At 37.3% G+C, this 12,884-nt stretch overlaps 1 protein-coding gene across 1 annotated transcript in view; it reads right to left on the bottom strand.

Annotated features, from left to right (window-relative positions):
- ubr4 (ubiquitin protein ligase E3 component n-recognin 4) overlaps positions 1-12,884 on the bottom strand; it is a gene marked incomplete at its 5' end in the record, with an annotated part of 45,767 nt that overhangs the window by 18,928 nt on the left and 13,955 nt on the right. The window contains 25 exon segments of the mRNA XM_079400617.1: positions 672-776; positions 1,242-1,419; positions 1,941-2,071; positions 2,156-2,267; positions 2,359-2,480; positions 2,578-2,718; positions 2,803-2,977; positions 3,067-3,201; positions 4,151-4,214; positions 4,891-5,107; positions 5,452-5,668; positions 5,771-5,934; positions 6,024-6,225; positions 7,100-7,271; positions 7,388-7,545; positions 7,663-7,890; positions 8,429-8,581; positions 8,714-8,872; positions 8,963-9,145; positions 9,222-9,392; positions 9,480-9,713; positions 11,200-11,347; positions 11,440-11,510; positions 11,595-11,786; positions 11,866-11,929. Coding sequence (XP_079256743.1) covers positions 672-776; positions 1,242-1,419; positions 1,941-2,071; positions 2,156-2,267; positions 2,359-2,480; positions 2,578-2,718; positions 2,803-2,977; positions 3,067-3,201; positions 4,151-4,214; positions 4,891-5,107; positions 5,452-5,668; positions 5,771-5,934; positions 6,024-6,225; positions 7,100-7,271; positions 7,388-7,545; positions 7,663-7,890; positions 8,429-8,581; positions 8,714-8,872; positions 8,963-9,145; positions 9,222-9,392; positions 9,480-9,713; positions 11,200-11,347; positions 11,440-11,510; positions 11,595-11,786; positions 11,866-11,929 — 3,896 coding nt within the window.

The following is a 12,884-nucleotide window of genomic DNA, read 5'->3' as shown; positions in this document are numbered from 1 at the left end:
GAACAAGTGTACAGACTTATCAATTTCCTCGATTTAAAACAGGTTTTAATGACCATTTTGACAACTGATTGTTTAATGCAATACTAAGTTGAACTTAAAATCACTACATAGTCTTCACTATATGAATTAAATTGATTCTTATTAAACCTACTAAAGTTATTCAGTCAAGAGCAGAGAATGATTTTCTCTCTTTTGCTTGATTAATATTAATGACACAGACAGCAGCAGGTATTTCAGTAGACTGAATGCATGGATCTAATATACTGATGCATTTCTTTCCCAACTGTTTATGTTCACTTACGACATAACTGACTGAATTTATGTAAATACTTGAGATGTAGATTGAGGTTTGTGTGTGTATATTTGACCATTTAGGCACGCTCCCGAATCCTAAAATATACTTTCTTTGTTCAAGCTCCACTTCATTTGAAATCAAAACGAAAAATTTGATTTGTCGAAATGTTTTTAAAATGTCACCACAAATTCAAGACACATAATACAGACATATGGTATAAATTGGCCAGTCAGCACAGCCATCTAGCAGGCTGTCATTGCTGTGGTTTTATTATTATATTATATTATTACGAGGGCATAAAAGACCACAATACAAAATGGTCAGATTGTCCACCCCAGACTGAAAGAGTGTCTTGTGGAGAGATGGGTGCAGTTACCTGATGCAGTGGTGTCTGATAGGGTTCCTGCGTCCAGGGATGAGGAGCTTGGGGCCTGACCAGATAGGCCCAGACTCTGTAGGCCCAAAGCACTGCTGCTGCTGCCTGCAGCCACAACATACACTCCACATTAGACAAGGAATTACCATATGCACTACTGGTCAAAATTTAGGAACAATTTTTTAATGGTTTTTTTTTTGTTTTGTTTTAAGACTCCAATGTTCAACAAGGCCGCATTTATTTGGTGAATACAGTAAAACAGTAATATTGTAAAAATGAGATTACAAAGAACAATTCCCATTTTAAAATGCAAAATTGTAACAACTGCAGAAATCTCAGTTTTGCCATCACAGGAATAAAATTACATTTTTAAATATATTCAAATAGAAAAGTTATTTTAAACTGTAATAATATTTTACAATATCACTCTTTTTGATCAAATAATTGCAGCTTTGGTGTGCATAAGACACTTAACTTAATTTTTTTTGACCAATTCCAAACATTTGACCAGCAGCGTCCATTTCATAATAAAATGTTTCTCTCAGAGGGCAGAAAAGTGTAAACAGTGACCTTGCTGGTCTTGTTGCAGACTGAGAGCTATAGCCAGCTCCACCATGGTCTCATCATCAGCATCTGGAGGGATGTCCAGCATGGGTGGGAAGCCCTCCGCCCCTGCTAGCAGAGCTTCAAGAGGAGAAGGGTTTCCATTGTTCACATTCTCAGCCGTCTCCAGGACCATAGACTCAGACTGCAGATCAAACACAGAGAGGAGAGGATTACATAACAACCGCCTTCTTTACATACAGTAGTTTGGACAAAGACTTTTTTTAAACAACTACCTCCATGTCAAATATTTCATTACAGTGTGCAAAACAGATGTTTTGGAGATTTTGTGAGGGGGCTGGCTCTTAAAAGCATGAATTAGACTTTTTAGTGTTCTCAGTTTACTTGACGAATCCATTTGGGCAAAGTTAGTTGTTGTTTTCTTCCTGATTAATTGTGCACATTCTGGAATATGAAAAAACTTTAATGCACCTTGACTTGTGATGATTATTTGTTCAGTACGTGGTATATTAATATATAATTATATGACCTTACATAATTTAAAGATGATAATTATTATTGCCCAATAAATTTACTTACATTTTTTTTTATTATTATTGATTCAGTAAATGTTAGTTTGCTGACATACATATCACAGTCTAATCATTGTCAGACTAACACTTCTAAATGTTCAACAGCTGGGCTCATAGTGGTTGCGAAACTCACCACCATCTCAAAGTCTCCGTGGTCTACCTCGCTTTGTTCTTGACTCTCCTGCCTGCCGCCTTCCCCTCCTGTCATGTTAGAGGACTGCATCTTCTCATCAGCATCGTCATCATCGTCGTCATCTTTATCTCCTAGGATATGAAAGCACAGAATTGCATTATTTTTGGGGTTGTGAGGTTTGTACAAGTCATAAAGTTGAAAGGCACGGCTCATACCCATAGGCGTGTTGGACCGCGGAGGAGAAGGCAAGGTCACATGTCTGCGTTTGTTTCTAGGTCTCAAAACTCTAATCAGAGCCTGTTTGCAAGCAAAGCTCACAGAGATATCCTGTAGATGAGAAAGATGTGAGAATTGCAATATTAGTTTTTCTCAAAATGGATGTATGGATTATGGAGAAGAACGACAATTGAACACATACAGGGCAGAGCAGCATCTGCAAGTAGATTTTAGATGCCACGTTGATGTAATCCAGCTCACAGGTGCAGTAACCGTGGATGATATCAATCAGTGCATTGACTGTGGCTTCAATGTGAGTTAGACCTAAATGAAAAACGTAAAAATGTGTCAGATTCCTAAAACAATAAATCAACGAACTCGCAGTGTGACTCAAAACAATAAACACCGTGTGAATATGTACCTGGCAAACAGGCGGCCGCCAAAAAAGCGTTCTTGGGTTTGAGAGCATGAAGCTTCCAGAAGTTAGTGACCAGCTGCATGATGAAGCTACAGCTCTCAGTATCAGCTTGTTTCAGTCCATCCTTCCCATCATCACCTACATCTGAAGAGAAGAAACACTGACTTTATGAAAAGGCATACATAAAAGGACAACAAAATTAACGTGTAAGAGGTTCAATGAGTGTACCAGTGTCTGACTGAGGAAGTCTGGACTCTGTGAAGTGCACAAGGTTGTTGGGTCTCATGATGGCGATGGAGCGGGCTGTGATCACCAGTCTCTGGAACACATCAGGGTCCAGCTCCTTCCCTTCTTTACTGCAGCTGTTCAGACACTGTACTGCATTGCTCAGCAGAGACTGATCCTAAACACAGATTAAGCGCCAGTTAAAAAGCGGAGCTAAACGATATGGTGATTCATGTCTATCACAGGATAAAGTGATCATGTTTGTACCTTGTGGTTATGGTAGGCTGTGCGGCTGGTGTGCAGGCTGGCCAGAAGGCCTTTGGTCTGCTGTTGTACTCCAGCAGGAGTGGGGATGGACAGGAGGAGAGTGGCCAACTCTAGAGCTGCAGCTTTATTTTTCTCCTATAGATTGTAGGGATGGAAAGTCACATGTAAATGCTAATTTCATTGAAAACAATCAAAAATAAAAGGGAAAAATCTCACAGTAAAAAGTAGTATTGTAATTCTGCATTAAACCTATTAAAAGTTGCTTTAGTTAACTGAAATAAAATATAAAATAAATGATAAATATAAGATGAAAACTGAAGTAAAAATAGTAAAATAAATTGTAATAACCAGAAGTATTAAATTACTAAAACTGAAATAAAGAAATTAGAAAATTAAATAGAAATAGTAAAAAAACAAAAACAAAATACAAATAAAAATGTGCGATTAATCGCATCCAAAATAAGTTTGTTTACATGTGCGTACTGTGCATACTTATGCATATATGAACACACACAGTATATATTTTGAAAATATTTACATGTACTAAAACAACTATTTTATTCATGCAAAACAAAAGTTCATCTGATTTTTGAAAACAATCGCTATTACAGCAAAAATGTTACAAGCACTGAATGATGTACAATGCATTGTACAGTGCATTTACCACAATGGTATAATTTTTTGTTTTTAATTTTTACATTTTTAATTTGTTGTGCAGGCCAATATAATCTTTTGAATTAAATTGACACCTAGTGGTGTGGATGATAATTCACACAAAGTTTTCAGTTTTACTGACGCCACTTTAGAAATGCACTATTGACAGCCAACCACGAATAATTTATTCCTGAAGCAAAAATGTCCAATAACAGCAAGAAATCAGTAGTATATCAGTTGATCATGTGATGTCAGCATGGCAGCCTGTAAGATGTACCCGCTCCATGTACAATAAACAGTTTTATTAAGTAACTAATATGGATTTTTCATCTTATGCAAGCGCTCATTTAAACATTTATTCTAATTTTGGATCACCTGGTACTGGTACTTTTGATATCTCTAAATCACAAAGAGAACAGGCTTTCCTTACCTTTTCATTGGGGGAACCCACAGCAAAGCAGCTCTCTAGAGCTTCCAGTGAGCTGACCACCAACCTACAATGAGTACATAAATAAATTAAGAGTAAAACAATGTATGATAGTAAAATTATAGCAATCCATACTAACATATTCCAATTCTACATCATTCTCAAAGCATTGCCATATTCAAACCATAACACATTTTCAAACTTTAAAAGCGTTAAAGTAAAACACCTATGTGATTATTAATGTTGTAATTGTCCTGCATGATCTACACCAGAGCAAGCTCAGTCTGACTGCTGTCTCTCGCACATACACGCACACACGAGCAAACCACCATGCACACAAGCAGAGAAAGGGCGGTTACTAACCGGTCCAAGGCTGATAAGGACTCAGTTTCACAACTTTTTTTTTTGTTTTAGGGAGCAAAGAAAAAGAAAAATGTGTGAGGATCACAGAAAAGAAATGATTTGTATGTCAAACACAGGAAACGCAAGCATGCGAGCACGAGGTCATTATGATGGCAGCCATGCACTGGACATGTCACGCACACCCCCTCCCCCAATCCCTTCTCTTTCCTCTGCTCTTCGTTTCAGTTACGTTTATTGACATCAATTACGGGCACTCTTGAGACAGATTAAATGCAGTGAATTCATTGAAATGAAGACAGAGATTGAAGACATTTTCTCTACAGGAAATCATTAATGAATAGGTTGAAATCAAAGCAACCAGGCTTAGGAGACAGGTATACCTCTCCAGTACAGTGCCACTTGTTGTGATGGGGCTGGTGATGTCACTGTCTCCAGTGCCATTGCTCTGGTTTAGGTTGGGGCTGCACACGTTGTTGACTGCAGCTGAAGGGAAGTCCTCTGGGGGCTCATCTGGCCAGCCGAACTGCTCTTTGGTTTTACCATAAATCTTAATGGAGTCCAGCATGGTGACACCTGCTGGGTCGACTGAAGCACCAACTGAAACAAAAAACATCAGAATTATTAATTACAATCACCACTAATGTTAAGAGCTTAAATGTATGGAATTCAATTTTAAAAACAAAAGTTATTAAAAAATATTTATATAAATTACATATATAAAAGTGTCTATTTGTAAAAAATTATGGCACACACACTCATACATATTCATTTAAGTAAATTACATTAAATAAAACAAAAATCTGCAACACCTACTTTAATTTTATTTCACAATATAATATTCAGAATAAAAATTAAAATAATGTAATGTAGTTTTATTTTTGAATCAAATCTAATTTAATCTAATGTAATTATTTTTCTTTTTTTGTCTGTTGGGATCTTACTGAAAATGGAGAGCTTCTTGTCTGCTTGAAGGGCTTCCTCGCGAGTGAAAGGGAAGTCAAACCAGCGGGAACGTGTCAGGTTGAGCTGCATGGTGCGCCCAAAGATTTCAATGTAAGAGGGAGCTCGCTCAATGGCCTGAGTGCCCACCTGCACCCTCATTCCCGTCATCACCATTGAGTTGTTATTGTTCACTACTTCCACCGTGAAACCTCCAGGCTGTTGACAGGAACCAACATAAATGACTCAAAGTGAGAATGTCTTAACGAGCTATTAATGATAGTTTCTAAATGATACTGTAGCTGGAATCATGTTTTTTACCTTGGTGTTGGCCACATACATCCCTGTAGAATTCAGGCGGTGTTTGATCTGTTGGCCGTTATAGACCTGCAGCAAGTCATTGCCTCCAAACTCCACCTCTGTCAGCTGCTGATTGTGCTCAAAGAAGTCCACAGGGAAAGTAACTTGGCTGGATGTGCGTGTGGCTGAAGAGGAAAAACACAAATTGCTACACATATCTCTCTAAACAACACTAAACAATGTGTTTAATCGGAGGAAATGTGGCGTGACTCACTGGCTGTGGCTGTTTTGCGTTTGCGGACAGGTTTCATGATGCTGATCACACTGCTAGGCTGAAGGGAGGGCTGGAGCCAGTAGGACGTGTTCTCCACGTTGGCCATGTATATACGGAGACTGCCATCTTCACACAGCAGTATCATGGTGGTGCGCTGCTGCTCGTTGCTTGCCGTGTGACGGATTGCAACCATATCCTGAATCTTAGGGGAAGAGAGAGAATCGTTTATTTGTGTTTGCACCCTATTAGGATTTATTGTAGACAAAATTTCAGCCTCTGGTACCCTGGTATTGGTACTAAATTTGGTTGGGTGCAGGCTTTTTTGGGTATTTTCATGGTGTGTAATTTAGGGTTTATGTAGACATTTCTTTGAAAGCGTTTGCTGAGTAACAATTTCCTAAGAGAACTTTAGCCATGCTTAATAGATATTGGACTCTGGTATGAGGAGCACAGCAGTGGATATTCATTTGTTATTAAGAACTTGTGTGTGATGCTGAAATGTTCTATTCAGTACGTCTTATTTGGGGCTTGGGTGACTACGGAAACTAGGAATGATAATAGACTGCAATTTCAATATAGATTGATAATTCAGTGTCAATATGCATTTAATCAATTACTGGCATTTAATAATCATCAAAATGCATCAAAATGTACCAGTAATACAAACTAATCTCAACACAAATCTTTTTAATGGTTATTAAATATTTATTTGTACTTTTAAAACAGACAATTTTAATATAGATAGATAATAAAAATTCAGTGTCAGTATGCTTTTAATCTCAATTTCTGGCATTCAATAATCATCAAAATGCACCAGTAATGCAAACTAATCTTAACACAAATTTAGAAAAAAAATTAAATATTTATTTGTACTTTTATTTACTATTTTATAATATTTCCAAGGCTATGAATAAATTTAAAGGCAAAAATACAAAAATACAAAACAACAGATGTTACATTAAATGATTCACACTTATCACAGAAATCAATAGTTTTTTTTGTATAATAAAATATTCAAAGTTTCACAATATATTTCTAAACTTCCTTAGGACCACTAGGAAATTCTAGGAACTGACCTTAGCTTTTGCAGGCAGGGTTTTGATCTCCTGGATGAGGAACGTGTCTGGTTTTATCATGATGACCAGCGGTATTCCTGTGGTCTGCTGGACACAGCACACCAAGCCTGGGTGGTTCATGACTTCTGACCACTGACAGAGAGCTGGAGATGTCTTACTACCTCCATTAGATCTGCATGAGCAAGAGAACAAAAATTAGAAAAAAAAAACACTTGAGAGAAAGAGCACTACAATCTAATTTTAAGAATGAACTTCTGTACAAATTTAGAAGAGGAAGAGGAATCCTACCCTTTGACATTGATGGTAAAGAGTCTCCGTGTTTCCATGTTGCTGCAGCTCACTGTGGCTGCGAATGACTTGCCCTGACTGTAGCTGAAGAAGAGCATCTGCAGGACGTGGGAGTAGTACACAGAGACTCCGCCTCCAGCCACCTGTCCATTACTGTCCTGTGAAGCAAACACACAACAAACTCAGCATGCGGTGACACTCAATCCATTCTGAATCCACTTGGTTAACTTACTGCAGTCTATCTGACTATATAGGAAAGTAAACCATTGTAAAACCTTCAGGTCTTCGTGGTTGATCTCCAGGACGTTGGTGACGTAGAAAGGGCCATGCTGGGCACTGCTGGACTCATCCATCACCTGAGTGTACATGTAGCCCGCTGAGGACATGATCACGATGATGTTTTTTCCCTCCTCGTTGAACAGGAATGTGGCATCTCTGATCTTTGAACTTGGTAGCAGGAAGTAGTACATGGGGCTCAGGGCATCCACAGATAAGTCATAAATCTGCAACAAAAAAAACAAACAAAAAAAAAAATTAAGGGACATCACTTATGATAGAATTGATGACACATGACTAAATGGACAAAATTGTGTCACTTTTGAGGATACATGATAAATACCGTTATACATACAGAAGTGTTCAAAGGTTTGGGGTCAGTAAAAATTAAGGAAGCTGATCAACAAGGATGCATTAAACAGATCAAATGTAACAGTAAAGATATTTGTTGCAAAATGTTTCTTCAGATAAATGCTGCTGTTCTGAACTTTCTATTCATCACAAAATCTTGAAAAAAAAAAAAATCTATCAAAGTTTCTACAAAATTGTTTGCCAAAAACAAAAAAAGCGATTTTCAACATTGCTAAGTTTCTTGAGCACTAAATCAGCATATTAGAATGATTTCTGAGGGATTATGTGAAACTGAGAAGTGAAGCCCTACTGAAAATGTTGCTTTGCCATCACAAAAGAAATTACCTTTTAAAACATACTAAAACGGAAAACTTAAATTAAATTGTAAACATAAGCTGTTCCATAATTATTCACCTTGACAAAATCAGCAGTGATGATAGCCAATTCAGTCTGTGACCCAGGAAGCCATATGGCCTTGATGATGAAGTTTCCAGTGGCAAGTTGAGGATGCAGGACTAAGTGATCTGAGACTGAGCCTGTGCTGCTGAATGTCAGAACGTGGCAGTCCTGTAGATGAGAGACAGACAAACAATAAAGGCAGTGGAACCAAACCTGTGAAATAATTCCTAAATCTCTCTGTGAAATTATTCAGTGGAAACTGTGAAATAATTCCTTAAAATTTCTGTCTGCGTTTGTTACCTTGAGCCCACACACTGCCAGATAGTCCTCATTACAGGGGTTTCCTGTGAGACTAAGCACTGTGAAGGGGACTGGAGCGGAAGCCAGGCGAGTCAGAGTCAGTTTCCTCTTACTGGAGTCAGCCTGCTTCAACAGCGCCGACAACTGCAGAACTGTGATCTGCAAAAAATATAGCCAGCCACTATGTAGTCACAATTAAACAAAGTAGCGAAGACACAAGATCATGGTCGGTCGGGATTTCTGGATTACCTTGCCCTTCTCATGGCTGACAGCGAGGTGTTGTCTGCGTCCGTGAGGGGACGACAGCACACACATGGCCACTCGACGAAGCACATGGGCGCTGATGAGCTGGCGGATGGTCTGTCCTTGATCTCCACTGTAGTTCATCCTGACGTTCTCAAAAGCGCCCTCTTGTGACCCCAGTGTGGGAACCTGGAGAATAAAAACATGTTTAGTGTCAGGTATCAATGTGTGTGTTAGAAATAGTCTTCAGGTGTTTGGTTCATACCATGAGCTGATCTGTCATCTCAACCGTCTTGTCTTGGGTGTGTAATTCATTGAGAGCGTGCTGAGCCCGGCTGCTGCTGCCCACCGCCGATGCCTGCTGGAAATTGGTCTGAATGGCGTCCATTAGGAAAACAAGCAACTCCAGCACCAGGGCTGCTGTCGAGGAGCTCGCCTGCGAAAAATAATGATTGCAGTGAGTCAGATGCACTTCTAATATCAAAACAGATTCAGACAATGAAGAGCAAAGAAATTCTCATACCACTTGGATGAGCAGATCCTCTCTGCAGCCCTCGATGTTTTTACACACGCTGCTCTTCTTAGGTTTGTCATCGTCACTGCTTTTGCCATCACAGATGGTGACTTTTCCCTTGTCCGCAGGTGAGGAGTTCTGGTGACGAATGGCGCTCTCCGGCATGCGCAGCTCGCTCTGGAACGCCGAGGACTCCTTCATGGTGGAGCTCATTCCACTGCTGGGACTTCTTTTCACTAGAGCCTGTAAAACAAGGATACAGACCCAAGATCAGGGATATGGGATACATTTCATTACTCAAACTTAATTACAAAGGATGTTTATGACAGGAGGGGGAACCACAGGGAATCAAATTTGATTACAACATGCTTTGTGTTTCCATCAAGGAGACATGCATGAGTGGATATGGCTTAAATGTTGAAATGATCATCTGAAAATCTTTTTAATTAGAAAATAAAGTGAAAATCTTAAGGAAATACTAAAACCATATTGAGGATTAAAGGAACCGTTCACCCAAACATTAAGATGGTTACATTATTTAGTCAGCCTCATGCTGTTCCAAACCTTTTCACAAACAAGGCATTAAATGAAAAGCTAACAAACAAAAAAAAATGGCTAGTTTTTATAGAAGTGTTTTTTTTTTTTTTTTTTTAATTCATTTGCAACTTTTGCAGCAATTTTACCAACCTAAATACATAATTTTTTTAAGAAACTGATTTCTGAAGGATTTGGATTATGTGACATTGAAGACTGCCATAATGGTTGCTGAAAATATATTAAAATACTAAAATATATTAAAACAGAAAAGCATATTTAAAATGTAACATTTCACAAATATTAGTTTTCACTATTTTTGATCAAACAGAGGCAACCTTTGTGAACACAACAGAAGCCTTTCAAAAGCATTAAGAAAAATATCATACCGACTCAAAACATTAAAATGTGTGTGTGTAAATAAGAAATCAAAAAAGGTAGAAAATTTAGTCCAAGTTAAACTTACTTAAGCCAATGCTAGTTTTGGATAAAATGTTTGTTTGTAGTGTGATAAACTATTTTGAAAAAAGGGGTTGTAACAGGGTTGAATTATTTACTTTTCTTCCATCCATGCAGTACAAAAGGACTGTAATAATGCGTTGAGTGTAAAATTAAGGAATGCTACATTTGTTGTTGTAATAATCTAAAATCATGCAATAACAGAGTTGCACACAAAAAGTTGGAGACTTTAGATATGGTAGATATTGCATTCTTGATCAGTAAATGAACTGAATATTAATTCAATAGAATCTAAAATTAATTATTATTTAACTTGTTTTTAACTGTTGCAGCTTGTGTGATATAATGCAAGTCTTCATTCAGTAGTTCTTTGCACTACTTATGGTTTTTTTTTTTTTGTCTCTTATGAAGTTTAACAGCCATTATTACTTTGGAAACAGCTGCACAACAACTCTTCCTGTGGGTTTGAAACAACACAAGTGAACATTTATTTTTTGGGTGAACTATTCCTTTAACAACAATGAAATGGACTGAATTCATCTGAAGTAATATACTACCAACAGTAGAGAATAAAGTTGCTTAACTATCAAAAAAGCAAAAGATGACATTCATTGCAAACCCTGATGAATTGAGGGAGGTCTGAAATGAGCTAATGGCAGTCAATGATAAATGATTTGCAAGCCAAAGTTACCGCAGTTGCTCTTTTCCCATGATGACCTGAAGTATTCGGTCTCACCTGGCAGCTGCCATCCTCCTTGGCACCGCAGTCACAGAAGAAAGAGCCGTATTTGGCATAGGAGATCTCATGGTCTTTGTGACAGACCTTGGCACACACTGTGCACACACCTACCCCATCCACCATCTTACAGGTGTGACAGTGATACCTGTATGGGGAAGAGCAGGAGATTAAAGACCCACTGCACAGCTTCTGAACGCTTCTGTTGCATAGCAAAGGAATGCCGAGTTGATCCATTACCAGTGCTGGTTCATGAACTCCTTTTGTGTGATGGTGAAGGTGCATAGCTTATTGCAGAGTGAATCCTCATCCTAAAACACAAGAAACTCAGATATGACTGGAAAAAATGAAGCAATATTTAAATCTAAGGCACAGTGAGCAGACTGTCTCCTGACCGAATCTTCAGCCTGCGAGTCTTCCTCCTCTACGGCCAGCTCCTCCACCCAGTCAGAGTCAACTTCAATAGCCTTCTCCTCTCCCTCCATCAGGAGCTGGGACGAGCCCTGGCCGCTGCTCTGCCTCAAAGCGTTCATCACATCTGCCAGGTAGGAAATGATGTGGCAGGCACACTCCAGCATGCTGGCATGCTGCAAACAAGTGTGTTTTACTTATGGTCCGACACAAATGTGTGCGAATGGTTACCATAAAAATGGACTTAACACCTACCTTGCCTTGTGACACATTGGCTGTAACTTTTTCCACAACATTCTTCTGATACAAGTATTTTTTACTGAAAGAAAAAGAGAAAAAGGTCAGGTTTAGATTAAACTGGAGGTAAAAGACCCCATGAAATCAAGGTAGAACTTTTGTGGCTTCAGTCTGTGTGGGGTACTTTTTAGGACAAAGTACTGAGGTCAAAACTTTTATAGTCTTTGAGAAAGCACTCCCTTCTAGGCAACATGCACTTCAAAAGCGTGTCTAATAAAATGCTGACATTTAAATGTAAGTATATTTGTTAAATTTAAATTGTATCTTGTATTGAAACATTTATTTACTATTATTATTTACTATTATTATTTAAATGTAATGTAAAATATTTAGTGCTGTCAAACGATTAATCGTGATTAACTGCATCCAAAATAAAAGTTTTTGTTTACATAATATGTGTGTGTACTATGTGTATATGTATTATATATACACACACACGTATATATTTAATAAAAATGTTACGCATGTGTTAAATATATTTATATATGATATAATTTATATGAATATAAATAGATGCATGTAAATACATGTAAATATTTTCAAAATATATGCTGTTTGTGTGTGTCTTTATATATACACACAATAAATATACACAGTACACACATATATTATGTAAACAAACTTTAATTTTGGATGCGATTAATCGCAATTAAACGTTTGACTGCACTAAAATATTTTTCTTAATATATACTAATATTTTAATATTAATATAATTTAAAATTAATATAATACTATTGTAAAATATTAATTACTGTTTTTATATATAATTTGTTTTCAGAATTTATAATATTTAAAATATATAATTTCTAAAGTTATGATTGATTATTATTCTATTTCTTCATATATATACACACATACACATATATATATATACATATATATATACATATATATATATATATATATATATATATATATATATATATATAGCTAAGAACTTCACTGAGAAAATCACCTTTAAATTTGTCCAAATATTT

This window comes from Barbus barbus (genome assembly GCF_936440315.1).
Source record: "Barbus barbus genome assembly, chromosome: 40".
NCBI lineage: Eukaryota > Metazoa > Chordata > Actinopteri > Cypriniformes > Cyprinidae > Barbus > Barbus barbus.
This window is presented reverse-complemented; position numbering and strand designations above follow the sequence as displayed.